This window comes from Chaetodon trifascialis, chromosome 17, assembly GCF_039877785.1.
Source record: "Chaetodon trifascialis isolate fChaTrf1 chromosome 17, fChaTrf1.hap1, whole genome shotgun sequence".
Lineage (NCBI taxonomy): Eukaryota > Metazoa > Chordata > Actinopteri > Chaetodontiformes > Chaetodontidae > Chaetodon > Chaetodon trifascialis.
The window spans coordinates 4,664,833-4,682,332 of record NC_092072.1 but is presented as its reverse complement, the minus strand read 5'-3'; the positions used below and the strand labels follow the sequence as shown (position 1 = coordinate 4,682,332).

At 43.3% G+C, this 17,500-nt stretch overlaps 1 protein-coding gene across 1 annotated transcript in view; it reads left to right on the top strand.

The window, feature by feature from the left end:
- The window catches only part of LOC139345801 (fibrocystin-L-like), a 38,472-nt gene that overhangs the window by 8,784 nt on the left and 12,188 nt on the right, over window positions 1–17,500 (top strand). The window contains exons 24-47 of the mRNA XM_070984642.1: window positions 175–344; window positions 1,614–1,746; window positions 2,375–2,529; window positions 2,894–3,016; window positions 4,039–4,144; window positions 4,604–4,711; window positions 4,786–4,950; window positions 5,101–5,222; window positions 5,837–5,969; window positions 6,977–7,169; window positions 8,064–8,206; window positions 8,418–8,522; window positions 8,846–9,031; window positions 9,169–9,342; window positions 9,543–9,748; window positions 10,326–11,298; window positions 11,514–11,762; window positions 12,040–12,189; window positions 13,152–13,326; window positions 14,102–14,258; window positions 14,344–14,500; window positions 14,857–15,066; window positions 15,992–16,121; window positions 17,254–17,495. Coding sequence (XP_070840743.1) covers window positions 175–344; window positions 1,614–1,746; window positions 2,375–2,529; window positions 2,894–3,016; window positions 4,039–4,144; window positions 4,604–4,711; window positions 4,786–4,950; window positions 5,101–5,222; window positions 5,837–5,969; window positions 6,977–7,169; window positions 8,064–8,206; window positions 8,418–8,522; window positions 8,846–9,031; window positions 9,169–9,342; window positions 9,543–9,748; window positions 10,326–11,298; window positions 11,514–11,762; window positions 12,040–12,189; window positions 13,152–13,326; window positions 14,102–14,258; window positions 14,344–14,500; window positions 14,857–15,066; window positions 15,992–16,121; window positions 17,254–17,495 — 4,665 coding nt within the window. The remainder of the gene's footprint in view (window positions 1–174; window positions 345–1,613; window positions 1,747–2,374; window positions 2,530–2,893; window positions 3,017–4,038; window positions 4,145–4,603; window positions 4,712–4,785; window positions 4,951–5,100; window positions 5,223–5,836; window positions 5,970–6,976; window positions 7,170–8,063; window positions 8,207–8,417; window positions 8,523–8,845; window positions 9,032–9,168; window positions 9,343–9,542; window positions 9,749–10,325; window positions 11,299–11,513; window positions 11,763–12,039; window positions 12,190–13,151; window positions 13,327–14,101; window positions 14,259–14,343; window positions 14,501–14,856; window positions 15,067–15,991; window positions 16,122–17,253; window positions 17,496–17,500) is intronic.

Sequence of the window (17,500 nt, the reverse complement as noted above, 5' to 3'; positions counted from 1 at the left end):
CTTGATAGCAGTGTTGAATTTGGGTAACCATACTTCAATGTCAAAGCTAGCTGTTGTTCGGAAGTGAAATCAGACTATATCCTGTTGTTGAAACTTTCTATGTATTAAAATTTCATAGGCCTGTGCAGATGCTGCTCATTAAACGTTTTATTCATCTACATTGTTTCCTTACAGCTGTTCCCAACAAGAGGAGACCTCCACCCTTTGAGAGCTCTGGTCATTCCTTCGAGGTCATTGCTGTCAACAAAGATGTATCAAATGGTTCACATATCAGCTATGAGATCAAAGCCACACCGGTCGAATGTGCTTTTGGGTTCCCGCTGCTGGCAGTTGGCTTCCTGCAGGTAATTGATTCACTGAATTCATCTAACAATATCATGTTAAAGACAAGTGACATTCATCTTTATTTTCTGCTGGAAAACACAGATGTACCGTCTGTCCAGTTTAGGTTCATCTTGTTATTTAGAGCCAGGAAACCCAAAGTGGCAACCACCTGTCAATCAATCAGACAGTCCTAAAACATCCCTCCTTGGCCTCAATACTTTCTGAAGTTGACTTAGTAAATGAGAGAAGAAGGGACTTTCCCATTCTGTCCAATGGAACAACAATGGGGAGTCTCTAGTCTGTCTGGTTTGTGTTTCATGGGAAATAAGAACCACACAAAGAAAAGAGCTGGGGTCAGAAATCAAACCTGAGTCTCTCTGCTGTGATGCAGAATCTGTACAATTAAAGCGAGATAGACAGAAAAGGCAATTCAAGTATATACCAGGCTGTATGATTTATCCCGATATTAGCTCTTTGAAACAGCAAATACAAGGACTTTCCACAAAGAAAACAGATTCAAGCAACAGCGTTGCTTCAGCAGTGTGACTCATAACAAGAGGAAATGATCTGTAGCCGACGGCCATGTGATATAACGTACAGTACAGAGAGGCGCCACAGTGAGCGTGTATGTGTCTCATGCCTCGACATGCTGTACAGTCATCATTTGCCTACCAGATTGCAGTGGAAGCAGTGGCTACTGTGTAAGGACTGGCACGGAAACGTGTGACAGCAGGGTGCAGTGTCTATTTGCTTCAATTAAATCTGACAGTCTACTCCATCGTCACGCTGCAGGACTAATGTTTCTAAAAACTGTTTGAGTTTTTATGCTTAGCTAAGCTGATTGATTTCATATTTCTTTTTAAGAGTCGATTACAAAGCAGGGACCAGTGCCGAATACTGTACCACGATATGGGCCCTTGATGGCCCTTTAAACAAAAAACACATTCAAAACTACTCAAAACACAAACACAGTAAAATTCCCATAAAGTCAGTGAAAATTACTGGATCATTCAAGACGACTGATCTCTCTTTAAAAGTTTCTGAACAAAGGACAAGGTCTGTCCACTTACATCAAGGACGTAGTTATGGAGAAAAAATAGATGTTTCAGTCCAGGACTCATGCTCATTTCCTGTATGAAAGGTGCTTTACAAATAAAGTTTGTTGTGATCATAGACATTCAGTATGGTGATGTAAAAACAGACACATCCCATTTAGGACTGTGTGAAGCAGCTTGTGTTCTATAAAACTGATAAAAGGATCCTTTTAATCCTCCACTTGTGTTCCACAGATGTCCAACAGCAGCGAGGACGCGGCTGAGTTCAGGGAAGGAGCGGCCACCGTCGCCGTCACTCGCCCTCACAGAGCCACCCCTCCTCTGAACGGCACCTTTGATTTAGAGATTTACGGAGGTCGAGCTGAAGGTAGTTCACACGGACATGTGTAGCATTTGCATTTTAACAACTCTGTCTGCCCTGGCTCGACGCACCAGATAGGATCGCCCACAAGGTTAAACTCCCTGTGAACCAAGACTGACCACTGACTATTAGCGTGCCTGTGTGCTAGTGATGAACTGATCATTATCCTACAGTAACTGCTTTAGACGAGATATTTGGGCAGTTTCCAAGCCCAGAATCTCCCCGGCCATCGACTGTGAAAGCACAGAGACAGCATTGACTCCGACAATGACTCCATCAGTCATTTACTGTCGTTCACAGATGACAACATCATGACACTTTGATTGAGTGCTTTGACTTTCAGTTGTGAAATCACTTCTATTATTAACCAGAACCTATAAATAAAAAGACTGACAAGGACAGATATGCTGACGTGTTTCTCATTGTCTGCTCTGGTCCCAATGTAATACTATTACATTATATTTATTTGTCTTTGAGATATTGGTGCAAAACCATACTGGCCTCTTGTAATTTACTGGAGCACGTGGATCACCTCAATATCCTGAGGGAGACATATCATTCCATCTGCTTCTACATGCATTCATGCTGTACAGCATATTTATAGGTGTCTAAGTCAACCAGTGCTTGTTCTCAGGCCTGTCGGTGGACATCAGTGTGGAGGACCTGAAGTACACTCTGGAGGGAATCGCAGGGATGGGTCAGGTCAGCGTTTCAAAGCAGGGAAGCTGCAGACGACCCAAGTGGAGGGTCGAGTGGCTCACGAAACCTGGAGACCAGCCTCTGATCCAGGTCACATTCCACTTCTTATTTCATTGTTATTTTATCGATTTTTTTAGTTAATTATGGTGCATTACCCAAAGATGCTTACTTCCACATTTTATTTGCAGATATAGTAGCTGTAGCAGAAGTCACAGTAATAATATGTATAAATATGAATCTGATGTGTATGTTTACTGACGATCATCACCCTCCTGTCTGTAAAACCAGACACAGTCAATATTCCCTTGATTGCTTTCAGAGCTTAAAATCTTTTATCATTTATTTCATTTGTATTTATATACATTTCATTTTACTAATTCATTAAAGTTTCGACAGGCATAAAATGACCAGCAGCTGGTTCTTGAGTCCTCATTGCCTTTTGCTCTCACCACAGGTTAACGGCTCGTCGGTTGTCGGAGAAAATGTGGTTGTTTCAGCCCATGAGAAGAAAAAGGGAGGACTGTTGATGCGAAGCCTGACAGGAGATCTCCTCCGTGTCTGGGAAACACAACCACAGGTACAACCATGAGTCATAAAGCCTCTGGCACATCTGGTTTTGGGTTTCAGCATTATGTGCACTGGTGGAAGTATTCAAGATCCTTTACTTTAGTAAAAGTACAAATACAACACTGTGAAGTACTCCACTACAACTAATTTAAAACCTTACTTAAGTAAAAGAATTTAACTATCATCAGCAAATGTAGGTAAAGCATCAAAAGTAAAAGTACTTATTGTGCTATCTGATGTTTTTGGATTAATATCACTGCTGCGTGAATGTGTATGTTGTATTTCACTGCTATACATGTTTAAGGTTCAGCTCATTTCAACTACTTTATAAACTATTGGCTACTTTAATCTACAGCAATGCATCATATTTTATAAGATCATCATGTTTGTGGCATGGCTGTCCTGTGAGAACCATTTATCTCTAAAAACCTTCATGAGGTCAGAAAAACGACCTGTTTTCAGCTTTGTGACGATGCTTTTTCCAGCTCATCCAAGAGGCTTTTTAAAGTGGAGATACAGGGTTTTCACTGGACAGGAAGAGTATGAAAAATTTTAATCTGGGATGTAAAAAGCCATTAATGGTGTCAGAGAATTGTAGTGGAGTAAAAAGCACAATATTTGCCTCTGAGATGGAGTAGAGTAGAAGTATAAAGCTACATAAAATGGAAGTATAGTACTTGAGTAAGTGTACTTAGTTACATTCTGCCTGTGATTTTCTGTCCATGAAATACTTGTTATGGTCACTGATGATTACATGATGTGTTTGCTTACCCTAAATCCTGTAGAACAAGTCCTGTTTTTGTCTGTAGCGTTTCACAGCGCAGCTGTATTTGTATATTTCGTGCCTGCAGGCAGGATTTGATTGATATGTTTGCATGCTATTAACTAACTGCTTTGTATTGAAGCGACTGGCGGATACAGTCATCTATTGTTATGACTGTTGTGGCGTTAACTTCCCATGGAAGTGACTGTTCCAACCCAGCGCATGATTCTGCTGTGTGACTGTGTGTTCTTTTTAAATGCTGTTTGCAGGTGGAGGTTTACATCAACGGCATCCCCTCCAAGTGTTCTGGTGACTGTGGGTTTGAATGGTCAGACGACACGACTCCAGTCGTGACCGGGATCAGCCCATCTCAAGGTGTCCTTCTGAAATATTATTTGTTCTGTCAACACAAGGCATTATTGGTTATTGATGGATTTTAAGGCGTAATACACAAAACCAGTTTAAAATACCTGCGCTGACATGCATACATGGTACAGTGGTTACAAAATAATTGCCATATATATAACAAACCACACCAGAGCTGGCTCCACAGCAGACTGAGACCCTCCTTTTCTAGTGGTCTCATTTTGGTTGTTTGGGCCTCACCATGGTTTGATTGACAGCTTTCACACCAGCGGAAATGAGCCAAACTAACTGAGCAAACAGGCCTGAGTTGCTTGTATCTGAACCAAACCAAACAGGTTACATATGAAAGCACTCAGTTATAAAACATTTCATTTTCAAGGACTGAATAAAAAAAATATTTTAGTGAACTTCAGGCTTCCTGTATAAACTGTGGGGGATGTTTTATCTATCATCAAATCACTTTTTCAGGATCTGACGGCCTGGGGACTCTTCTGACTGTCACTGGGACGGGCTTCAGCAGTGAAAATGCCTCCATCTTCGTGGGGAAGGCCAGGTGTCACGTTGAACAGGTCAACGGTAAGTGAAAGAAGTTTCGGCTGTTTATCGTCTAGCGGGAGCAGCTCAACCAGATTTTGTCAACTGTATTCCAGCTACCTCTCAGGTGTGCAGGCTGGGCAGCGCCAGTGCTGGTATCTACCCCGTGTTGGTCAACTTCCCTTCTCTGGGTAATTCACGCTACCTAGACGGCAACATGCTCCACTTCACCTACAAGCTCATTGTTTCCTCGTTCTCTCCGCTCTCTGGAAGTGTGGCAGGTAAGCCAAAATCAAAACCAGGATCACTTCCTCTGAAATAGTCCTGTGGTTTGGTTCCATGGGAACCTTGCAGCATGTGCAGTTTTAGCAAATACACTCATGAATTTTATTGCAAAGTGCAACCGTTGCCTTCTTTTATTCCTTTCTCAGGAGGCACACTGCTGACGGTGAAAGGTTTCGGCTTCAGCCAGAACACCACAGTTACTGTCGGCGATGAGGAGTGCACGGTGGTTCACGCCAGTGACACTGAGCTGAAATGCAGAACACCAGCAGTGAGTGTAGAGACTGCAAACATGTTTTTATGGGTGTTGTTTTCATGCAGTATCTAATAGCTGTAGTACAGGACACTAAGCGCTTACTATACATTTTTATACGCTAATAAAATTGCTAAAGTATCAGCCTGCAAAACCTTATTTGTTATACTTGAAGATTAAGATAAATATCTCACTAATTCTGATACTGAAATGATGTGCTCATTTTTGCTGTGGTCACAAATGGCAATTACAGCAATGAACGTACGCTGCGTTCCGGTACCCATACTTCCATAGCATTTAGTTTGCCAGGAAATGTTCTAGTATGTCCCAAATGTGGTATGTCAGTAGCAGTATGGCAAAGATGCCAGCACGTCTCGCCGCAGCTTTCACGGTGCCAGATGTATGATAAGGAGGATCAAAGTTCAAGGGGCGATGTTATGATGAACTAGTGTGTCCCAGCAGTCTAAAGGCTAACGTAAGCTAACATTAGCCACCATAAGCTATTGGTCACAGCAGACCAAATAAGGCTGCAGCACAAAGTGTTTCATTGAACATGAAGTTTCATCTTTCAAACGTTGCATAACTTAATTTTTTTACTTATTAATACGTTGATGTTATTTTGCTCGTTTCAGGGAGCTGCAGGATCAGAGAGCGTCACAGTGATGGTGGGAAACATGAGTCAGACAGCCAGCAGCTCCTTCACCTACGACAATAACCTCACACCCCAGATCTCAGCCCTGAGTCCCCAAACTACCACTGTGACAGGTGAGCTTGAATTTATTTTTCAGTGGCTTTTATGAACTCTCTTCATGTATTTAGTAACCTTTCAGGAGGTAGGGTGATTATAAAGCCTTACTGAGATGGGTAAACCCAGACGAGCGCTTGGATTATGTTCTTTGGTTCAGTTATATGAAAAGTTTAATGGAGAGGGTGGTTTTTGTCAGTAAAGGTCAGTAGAAATCTTATCTGTGTAGTGAATGAACACACGCTAAGTCTGCAGTCTATTCTCTGCTTGTTCTTTGTTTATGAGAAGAAAAGGATTCAGTGTTCGTTATAATGCTTTTGTTCTTGTGTGTCTATCTGTGCATGCGGCAGCTAATCTCACATAAAACCGGACTCATCGGCTTAATATTTCCTGTGCACATTTATGGTGGTTGACAGTTGTTGCTGCCATTGCTGACCCCTCACTCCTCTTAACCACAAACCACAGGTATCAATCAGCTGCGTCCGTTTAGAAACCTGTTTCGTTGCAGGAAAACGTAGCAGAGGGCATCTCTGGGGTGACCGAGTTAAGGGCATGTGAATTTGTGAAGCTGGCATTGATGAAAGGACTTGATAAGCTCGGAGGCTGATTGGGGATTTGTTATGTTTCTCCACTCGTTTATTCAGGTTTTCCTTTAATGTGTCACCTGTCTGTTTGTGTTTGAAGCGAAGAGGAATAGCGTGATGGCTCCACTGTCATCAGGAGCTTAAAGGAGCATGTCAGAACCTTTTGTTATCACTGTCACTTTGTTAGTTTTGTTCCAGTGTTGAGTTATGTCGTCTTGCAGGTTTTTTCTGGCTTGTCCTTTGTTAAACCTTGAGAATCTGAGCTGTGGAAACTAACGTGTCGACTAACATAATTACAGTAAACAGTAGCGAAGCATCCGCACAACAGCGCTACCTGCTAATCTGTAGGACAATCAGTTCTACTTAGAAAATAAAAAGGTGACAAGTGCTAATTATCTTGATGAACGACTGAAACTCCTCCGTTTTTTTCTCCCTTTGTGTAGGCCTTCGAGTTCTCTCCATCCAGGGTTTGTACCTGGGAGGACAAGACAATGACAGCACGGTGTTTGTCGGCGGGAAGGAGTGTGTCACCATGCAGTGGACGGAGACCAACATCACCTGCAGTCTCCCTGTGCTGCCGCCTGGCCTGTACCAAGTGGACGTACAGGTCGGAAACAATGGCTACCCCCAGACGAGGTACAGCTACCGTCAAAGACATTTTCACAGCAAGTGATTTGGAAAAACTCTCACATGCAACAATCCACCTGTTAACGTGCCAGCTGAAGGAATGCTTACAGGGTCATAGCTGTGACAAGTGTTTTGAATCAAGTCAGACAACATGGTTAATTTATTTCAATTTACTCCATTTATTATTTTTTAATACCCCCATTTTTCTATAAAATATATTCAATTCAATTCAATTCAATTCAATTCAATTCAATTCAATTTTATTTGTATAGCGCCAAATCACAACAGAAGTTGTCTCAGGACACTTTCCATATAGAGCTGGTACAGACCAAGCTCTTTTATCTACAAAGAAACCAACAATTCCCCCATGAGCAAGCACTTGGCGACAGTGGCGAGGAAAAACTTCCTTTTAACAGGCAGAAACCTCGAGCAGAACCAGACTCTGGGTGGGCGGCCATCTGCCTCGACCGGTTGGGTGAGAGAGGAAGAGCAAGAGAGAGAGAGTGAGACAGACAGACAGACAGACAGACAGACAGACAGACAGACAGACAGACAGACAGACAGACAGACAGACAGACAGACAGACAGACAGACAGACAGACAGAAATGCAGTCAGAGAGAGAGAGAGGCAGAGACAGAGAGACAGACATGCAGTCACAGTAACAGTGACAGTGGATGTAATAACAGCAGTAGCAAGCAGCAAGCAAGCAGATCATGATATAGAGAGAGTATATAGCCATTTTTTTTTATTTCTTTTCCATTTTGTATTTTTTATTCTTTCCTATGTCCTCTTTTAATATTCATGTTACTATTGCTGCTGCCTGTAATGTCCAAATTTCCGTGGCGGGGGGTTAATAAAGTTACCTTAGCTTGCCTAATCTTTTCTGCTTTGTCGTTTCACAGTAACGGTGTGAACGCCACCATTGAATACATCCTGGAAATCTACAGCATCACCCCGCTGTTCAGCTCCTTCCTCGGAGGAACCAGGCTGACTGTTACTGGATCTGGTTTCAGCAACGACACCTCTGATAACAAAGTCTTCATTGGTGAGCAACATGAGGCCCAGCAGTTTCTGACAGACGTTTTTCAGAAATTTCATAATTTAATCATTGGAATTAGATGTCAGAGTAATGGTTGAGGGGAAAACTGGGGGCTGGCGGTAAACGACTCTGTCCAACGACATGCAGATATGGAAGGGCGGCACTGAAATGCAGGTTTCATATATGATCTCATGTGCTTTGTGTTGGTTTGCTACAGGAGGAGCTGAGTGTGAAGTGAAGGCCGCCTCAAAGCATGAGCTGCAGTGTGTTACGCAGTCGGAGGAGAAGACCCACATTGTCACCAACCAGGGATCCCACCACAGTAGGTTTACGTTTCGGCCCTTTTTGCTGGTGTCAAGCTAAATCTGAGTCGACTAAAGCAGAGAACAAAAGAGAGAAGATTAACTTACTGAAAACTGCTGCAAGCAAGAGAGCTGTCACCTGTGGATTAAATGTGACTGTAGAGAGAGACTGTTTCAGAAGGAAAGCATTTCAAAACCAGTTTGACCTCACTTTTCCCCTAATCAGCCATATTTAGAAAAGGATTTGCAGGTTATTTGAATGACATCGCGATGACATCCTGTGAGTGTTTCTCTACGTTTACATGTGTAGTGCTTGCAAGCTAACATTTGTCTGTGTTTCCAGTTTATGGGCAGGGATACGCGTGGAGTAACCCCTCACTCACAGTGCATGTTGGAGACACAGTGACTTGGCGTTGGAAGGCTCCAATGTTCCAGAGAGTTGGCTACCGGGTCTTCAGCGTTTCCAGCCCAAGTGGCACCGCCTACGAAGGGGGGCCATTCAACAGCGGGGAGACCAAGACAGCTGAAGGTAGAGTCCCCTCAACAGACATGAGTTGAGCTCTTACGTCACACCTTTCAACACACGTGAGAGACAAATGCACAGCATGTCTAAGAATTCCTCACGATTTAATGTCACATGTACGATCTCCCCCGCACACCCCGCAGGGTTCTTCAGCTACCGTTTCGCTGCGCCCGGCGTGTATTTCTACAGCAGCGGCTACATAGACGATGCCAACGTCAAGCTGCTGCAGGGAGTCGTGAAAGTCAAGCCTTTGGAGGAGAAGCGCAGCAAGATCTCTGTCCGTGTGGGAGGCGTGGAGGCCAGACACGTGGCAGGAGGTACATGTGGAGATGTGGATAAGATGCTCACAGTCAGCATGTAAAAACTACAGCGCAGGTGTTGTTATTTATACTATTCGACATATTTAAATCAAGTCAGATCAGGTGAATAAAGTTTCCATTTGAATATTTTTAGATGTTCAGGACAAAAGCTCAACAAGTTTAGAAGTAATCAGCAGATAAAACTGTTTGCTGTTCAGGTTCTGATCCCGTCTCCAGAGCAGCTCCACAGTGCGTCGCCTCCTCAAAGTGCCAACAGTCCAACGAGTCCGCAAACAGCTTCTCCTTAAGCGCCTCCACCTGCTCCACCCCCACAGTCCACTCCATCTCCCCCAACCAGGGCTCGTACCACCAGGTCATCCACATTCAGGGCAGTGGCTTCAGTGACACTACGTGCGCTATTGAGGTTAGCAACATTTTCATGCTTATATATTAGAAATATAGAAAATGCTAAAATAGTCAGATGATAATTGCTCTTCTTCTGGTACTTTCTGCTTTTTGTTGTTAACGAAAGTAAAACAGAAGTGAAGAAAATAAAATAATACATAACAATAATAATAATAATAAATGAAATGAAAAAATATTATACATACAACTGTATCATATCACCAATGTGTTGGAAATATAGTTAAATATATTTAAACTGAAGTGAATTTAAAGTACACTTTATTAAGAATGCTAATAGTGTATTACAAAGGACTTGAAAATAAGTACTTTTCATAAGTGCACTTTATTACTATTAATAGTATTTGTGGTTCAGTACACTTTTTAAGGTACACTAAAGTACATTTTACTCACAATAAAGTACACTTTTTCTAAGAACTTTGAAATGCCACATTGCCAAATTAGTATCATTTTTGATAGATTTAAGAAGACTTTAATGACGTCTCTTCAGAAGTACAAGCATGTTTCCGTCGTCTTTGAGTTCAGTCACCTGTGAAATCAAAGTGAAAGCTCGGTGACCGACGCTGGCGTCTCCGCAGGTGACAGTGGGAGATCAACCCTGTCAGGTGATCAACAGCTCTCACTCTGAGATCAACTGCCAGCTCAGCTACAACAGTGAGCTTCCCGTCGGTGTCGCTCTCCCCGTCGCCGTCAGAGTCAACAACCTTGGCAGCGCCCTCATCGCCATAGTGAACGAGCTCGACCGCCGTTTCGTGGTTCTGCCTGTGGTCGATTCTGTGTCGCCTCATGTCGGCAGCCCCAGCGGCCACACACGCCTCCTCATCCAGGGCTCTGGTTTCTCTCAAGGACAAGTGACTGTCGCCAGCGAGCCGTGCACTGTTGTGTCAGTCAATTACACCTCGGTCACCTGTGACACCTCCCCCTCCCAGCCTCACACTGGTGATGTCGTTGTCCACGTGGGCAGGATCCAAAGCTCCTGCCATTCAAACTGCTCCTTCATGTACTCGTCCTCCGTCACTCCCATGGTCACCGGCATTTCCCCTGAGAGCAACAGCGATCTGACCATCGTCACCATCTCCGGCTCAGGGTTTGGCAACCGTGCAGATGACGTGGCGGTGTTTGCCAGCGCCACAGAGCTGGAAGTCACCGCCGTGTCGGATGGCAACATTTCTGTGACAGTTAACGCTCTGCCAGCTGGCGACCACCCAGTCAGAGTCATCGTGAGAAGTAAAGGCCTTGCGTCCGGTCACGTCACCCTGAGCAGCCTCGCCCAAGCCGTCCTCAGCCCCGACGTGGGCAGCCTGGCAGGAGGGACCTCTCTCGTCATCTCTGGAAACGGCTTCGCTCCAGGGAACACCAGCGTGATGGTCGGCGGCCAAACCTGCGAGATCCAGGAGGTGACGCCGGGGCGGCTTCGCTGCCTGACGCCTCCTCGCAGCGAGGGGCAGGTGACCGTCAACATCCAGGTGTTTTCAGTTCAGTATCCTCCGCTCAACTTCACCTACTCTGCAGCCCACACTCCTGTCATCAGCTCCATCAGCCCCACCACCGGTAATTATGGCTCTCAGCATCATGTCCTCATAGTAACTCCGAGTATAGTATTTTTTTTCTAGCTGGATGGATGATGAGGATATTTAAAGTTCATGTAACTACAATTTCATACAAACAATGAAGCCACCAGACTTGATGTATCCTGACAATACCCGTGTGTCAGTGGATCTGGATGACCTGAATAAAGCATTTCCTCGTCTTCCTCTTCCCCGCAGGGCCGAGCGGCGCGGTCCTCACGCTGACAGGTTCAGGATTCGGCAACGACTCTCAGCACGTGTCCGTCACCATAAACCACGTCCCCTGCAATGTGTCCTCAGTGACTGACACGCAGGTTCAGTGCACCGCAGGGAACAACCCGGGGGGGGCGTACCCGGTCGTGCTACATCACCAGGTCAAAGGTCGCGCCCAATCAGATGTCACGTTCACGTACGAGCTGACTCTGAGCAGCGTGCAGCCTAACGAGGGTGAGACGATCTAAACAATTGTTTAGCCTAAATGTGTGCCTGCAGTGATGTACACTCATATTCTGTTATACACACAGAATATACAGGAGAGGCCGTCAGTGTGAAAGGACATGCACAAACATTGTAGTTACCCAATAAAACATTAAAACAGATTGAAATGAATCGACCACCTGGCCTTACAGAGACCTCCTGTCTTAAAAGCTTATGTCTTTGGTGATTTTGTGGTATTTCCTCTTTTGTGGCTCTCATAAGTTTTTCTCCATCATGTGTGATTCAGGTAGTTTTGGCGGCGGCGCTCTGCTGTCTGTGCAGGGTTCTGGCTTTGACCCGCTCACGTCCACTGTGACCATCTGCGGGGACGAGTGTAAAGTTCACAGAGAAATGTCCACGTCAAGCCGTCTGTACTGCCAGTCTCCATTCAACAACGGTACGTTTGGCTTAGTTTAGCCGGGATCATGATGAAGAATGTTTAGCCATTAATGAACAACCATTAGCAAGACAGTGCAGCAATATCCTGAGAGCGTCACTTCCGCTGGTGATCGGAGGACATGTACCTCACCTTTTCAATCCTAAATTTGTCCATCCTCTTCTACAGTTTCCGTTTGGTGTGCTCACTAAAATCTCTCTAAACATTTTCCTTTTGCTGTTCAGCAACCAAAAATCCAGATGAGGAAAGATCTGAGTTGAGGAAATTGTTGCTACATCTCTTCTGAGATCTAAGAAATCTGTTTTTGCCCTGCAAACAGGTTTAATGTATATGTCTGTTTACATTTTAGTGTAATATTCTTCCAAAAAATACACCAGAAGTTAAACATCAATGGAAGATAAGGCTTTAAAGTTTTTACAGTGCTGCTCTTTGCTGTAAAGATACCGAATGCATTACCTTTCATAAGGTTGTCTGGTCTCTATCAGGGACACTTAACATCTTGTGCATCACAGCAACACAAAGCGATTCGCGTGTTTTTCTCTGACAAGCACCATTTCAGGTATTTCACTCATTAAATTGCTCGCGAACAAAAGAAGAGGCTCCTCTAGGCTGTACATGCTTCTGTTAGAGATTCAGGAGTGCGAAGGTTTGAGAGGTTTTCAAGTTTTCCTTTGAAAAGAATGTGTCCCTGCTAGTTCAGGATATTTTTGTTTCCTGACTCATAGTACAGTACATAGTACAGAAGAAAACAGTTCTGTCTAAGCCGAACTTTACACGCTCTGATGGAGGCAGAGGAATGTTGTCGGCCTTTCATCACAGGAGAACATGACAAGCACGTCAGATGAGACAATAACATGTCATGGACGATGAAACATCTAAGGCTGCGTGTTGTCTCTAAGCAGCATCTCCATTCTTCTGCTGTTGTTGTTGTCGCGTGTGTCCGTCCGTCTGTCTGCTCTCAGGCACTCAGTCAGAGGTGAGCTGCGTGGTCGCTGTCATTAACCAGCTGGATGCCGTCAACACATCCAACGGCTTCACCTACAAATCTCAGCTGACTCCGGTGATCGCTGAGGTTTCCCCACGCAGAGGAGGCACCGCTGGAGGCACCCGGCTCACGATCAGCGGCTCCGGTTTCAGGTGCAGTAAAGGAGGAAACTCTGCGCTGTGCAGATGAGACAAAGAGGAGACGCACCCAGGTCATGGACCACTGGTTGACAATTAACCGCTCAGCTTACGTAACACAACTGCTTTTGTTCCGTGGGACGTCTTTGCGTCCTTGCTTCATTGAGTTTTAATGCAAACACTTTGTTTTTACTTTTGGCACAGAGTGAAAAATATCATATGTATTTTTATTTTAGATCTAACAAACAATATTAGTATTTCTACATCTATTATTATCAAGTGCCATGTAACATATGTACAATTATAATAAACTACCAGCTTATTACCATACTACACCAAACTATAATATACGTCATGTCGTAAAATAGCACGCAAGATAATATTATATGTTATTATAACATCATGTAGCATAACATTATATGGCAATATGAGATATATTATTGTGCTATAGCATAGTACAGTACAGAATACAATAGAAGAGTGTAGTATTATATGATATGCTATTTTGTTATTGTGTCATTATTATCCAAAGTGATGTGTACTATATTTATTTTACAGTTTATCACTTAGTACAGTATATTATACTACATGCTATATCATTGTATATAGGTATATTTGTTAAATTAAGGTGTGATATTGTATCTGTTACATGTGATATTTTATTATATAGATATATAATATAGATGTGTATGTCACAGTACCATGTATGAGTTTTTATTTAATTTATCAATTAATTCATCTCTATATTGACATATCGTTCTTATTCATTTCGCTCTTTCCCACCTCACAGCACTAACATGAATGAAGTCAACGTGACCATCGCAGGGTCTGTGTGTGACGTCCAGTCCGCCAACAACACGCACATCATCTGCGTGACAAACGCTCAGCGACAGTCTCAGGAAACCAAAGTCCGAGTCAGCATCGGAGACCAAGGCATCGCCAAGATGGTGAGAGCGGATTCACATCAGCAGTACATCAGACTGATTTTAGAGTACACGGTCGTCTCAATCCAGCACTTGTCTCCTTCTTTAGGACAATGCAGATTTCTTCTACATTGACGTGTGGTCGTCCAGGTTCACGTGGGATGGTCTGCCTCCACCGGGGAAGGGCTTCTTTGCCGTCATCACTAAAGGCCAGACCATCCTGCTGGACACCAGCACACCAGTGCTGAAAATGGTCCTCATTCAAGGTATAGATAGTACTTTATCGTGGGTATTTGTAATGATACAAAGAAGGAAAGAGGGGTTTTTTTTAGTGATTGATGTCATATTTTACTCTCTGTATTTACCTGTAGTGTTTTTTTTCTTCCAGTCCTTTTTGTGAAATATATTTTATGTACAGTTTTTTGGTTGCAAAATTTGCAGGATCACTGGCAAAGATGTTCATTTTTTTGGGACACAACCAAGGATTTTCTAACAAGATAATAACTAAAATGAAAAAATACTTTGAAATTCTGACTTCCTGAGCTTGAGGACCACATGTACAGTGGAATTACTCAATTATCACCAGTATTTAGTTTGTAACTTGCTGTTTCTTCGTGCTCAGGAGGCACGTTGGTGTTTGATGAAGCGGACATCGAACTGCAGGCGGAAAACATCCTGATCACAGACGGCGGACGGCTCCAGATCGGCCAGGAGGGGGCGCCATTCCAGCACAAAGCCATCATCACGCTTCATGGAAACCTGCGCTCACCTGAACTTCCTGTTTATGGAACCAAGACGCTGGCCGTCAGAGAAGGAGTGCTGGACCTGCATGGTATGAGCATACACAGGCTAAATTAGGCTAAATATGAAGCTTTGGCTAGCATAGCTTAGTTTAGCATTGAGATCGGAAACAGGAGGAGGCTGCTGGCCTTGCTCTCTCCAAAGAAAGATTGCCTAATCTAAAGCTTTTTGTACGGATTGAACAACTGAGATCTATATTGTGCGCTTTGGGGGTGCAGGTAGGCAGTCTTTGTCACTTTGGCACACTTCACTGCCTTTGTGCTAATCTAAGATCGCCTGGCTGTAGCTTCACATTTATTGCGCAGATATGAAATTAGCATCGAGCCTCTCATGTCACTCTTGACGAGGAAGTGGATGAGTGTATGTCCCAAACGTTCTTTAAACATATCAACTAAATGTCCTCAGCATCTTTTCCTTGAAAATGTACAAGATTAGAGGACAAGGATGTGTTTTTGAAACTGAAACTGCATTTTAAGGATATAACATTTCATAAAGGAAAAAAATCAGATAATAAAATGGATCACAAAACTCTCAGTTCGAATCAAATCACAGATTTGAGTCACAGATCGGCCTCAGAACAACAAAAATTAAAGGTAAATTAATTTAAAACTTTGGTTCTGATGTGCCTACAAATGTGCTGTTTACACATGAATCCATCAGTGATAATAGCTCTTTAATATACCAAAACCATGAAACAGGACATCCATAATAACAAGTGGCTCGTACTACTTCTTCCACCACTGAACTACAGTCACCTCAGTTACACATTAAGCAACAGAAAACTGAAATAATCATTATCCAAATATTTCATAAGCCCCTAATTACATGTCATTATAGCACATAATGGTGAGCTCACAGAGTAATTTGAGTCATGCATCCTGAGGGGATGTTATTTTTAGTGACACCTCACCTGCCCCCCTGAGGTGCACGACACTGCTGACAACCTGTTTTTCCAGGTATTCCTGTTCCTGTCCCCTGGACCCACTTGGCCCAGACGGCAACCAACGGCTCCATCACTCTAACCCTGATGAAGGCGGTGACGTGGAAAGTTGGAGATGAAATCGTCATTGCTTCTACTGGCGACAGGTACACAATGTCTCAAGGTCATGATTGTCTAAGCACAAAGTTATTCTGGTAATCCTGCAAAGTCAAAACTACGTATATGATCAAATTTATGTGAAGACAACAATCTGTTACAGTACCATATGCAAATGTTTCACATTACAAAAGTGTTATTTTTGCATGAATATATAAATAACAGAACATATAAACAAATTGTAATGACTGCATTCTGGCTAGTTACAGCTAGCTTGTGAGATACAGTAGCCTTAGCTGCAGCTAATTTACCCACTTTTTCCCTTTTCCTGTGTGTGAAAAAAACTATTTTAATGCTCCAACATCTTTGTAATTGAGTTTGTTATTACACATAAATAAGGCAAAGTAGCTGAATCAAATCATAATGGAGAAATAGGGGGCACCATATAAACTAGCTAATTAGCTAAACGCTAACCAAATTAGCTTAGCAAAGTAGCAACAACTGCTGCCTCTGACTTTGCAAGATTTTGTTTGGTTAAGCTTCCTTTAAATCAAATATTCAAATGTATTAAATTAAAGGTTTATTCATTCAACTAGCTAATTTGTTCAAACTGACAAGAAACCTGAATAAGAAACAAGAACATTTTTTTATTGGTCAGTGACAATGATTAATAGCTAACTTAGAAAGGCATAAAATTGAGGTTTTCCAGCGTAAATATGTTATATAATTTCGATTAAACCCTTAAAAACTTCAAACTCTTTTCCCTCAACTTCATGCTTTCTTCCATTGCAAAGTACATAAACACAGAAACCTCACACACACACACACACACACACACACACACACACACACACACACACACACACACACCTCTAGGCTCATGTGTGACGGGTCGTTTCCTCAGTGTGAAGTTGAACACCGCCCCCTTCCCAGAGAAAAGACGTCAGGATTATACCTGACATTAACCAAATCCTATGAAGTAACCAGATCCCTTAAAGTTGAAATAAATCTCACATCTCAGCACAGAAATCCTGCCTGAAAGGGAAAATGTGGGAAGAATAACTATCTGGCACACACAGCTGCCTCCTTTAAGGTGTAAAAAATCTAATATATTCTATAGATTAACAGTGATAAAACAATGTAATGGAGCTGCAGATGTGACTCATTCATTTCTGTTTCCAGGCTCAGCCAGAGGGAGAACGAGGTGAGGCGGATCGCCGCTGTGTCGGCCGATGGAAAGACCCTAACCCTGACCGAAGCGCTCAAGTACACTCACCTCGGGGTGAGCGTCACGCTGCCTGATGGTACGGTGTTTGAGGGCCGAGCTGAGGTGGGTCTACTCACCAGGAACATCGTGGTCCGAGGGTCCCAACAACAAGAATGGAACGACCAGATCGAGGCCTGCCCCGATGGCTTTGTCCCAGGTGCT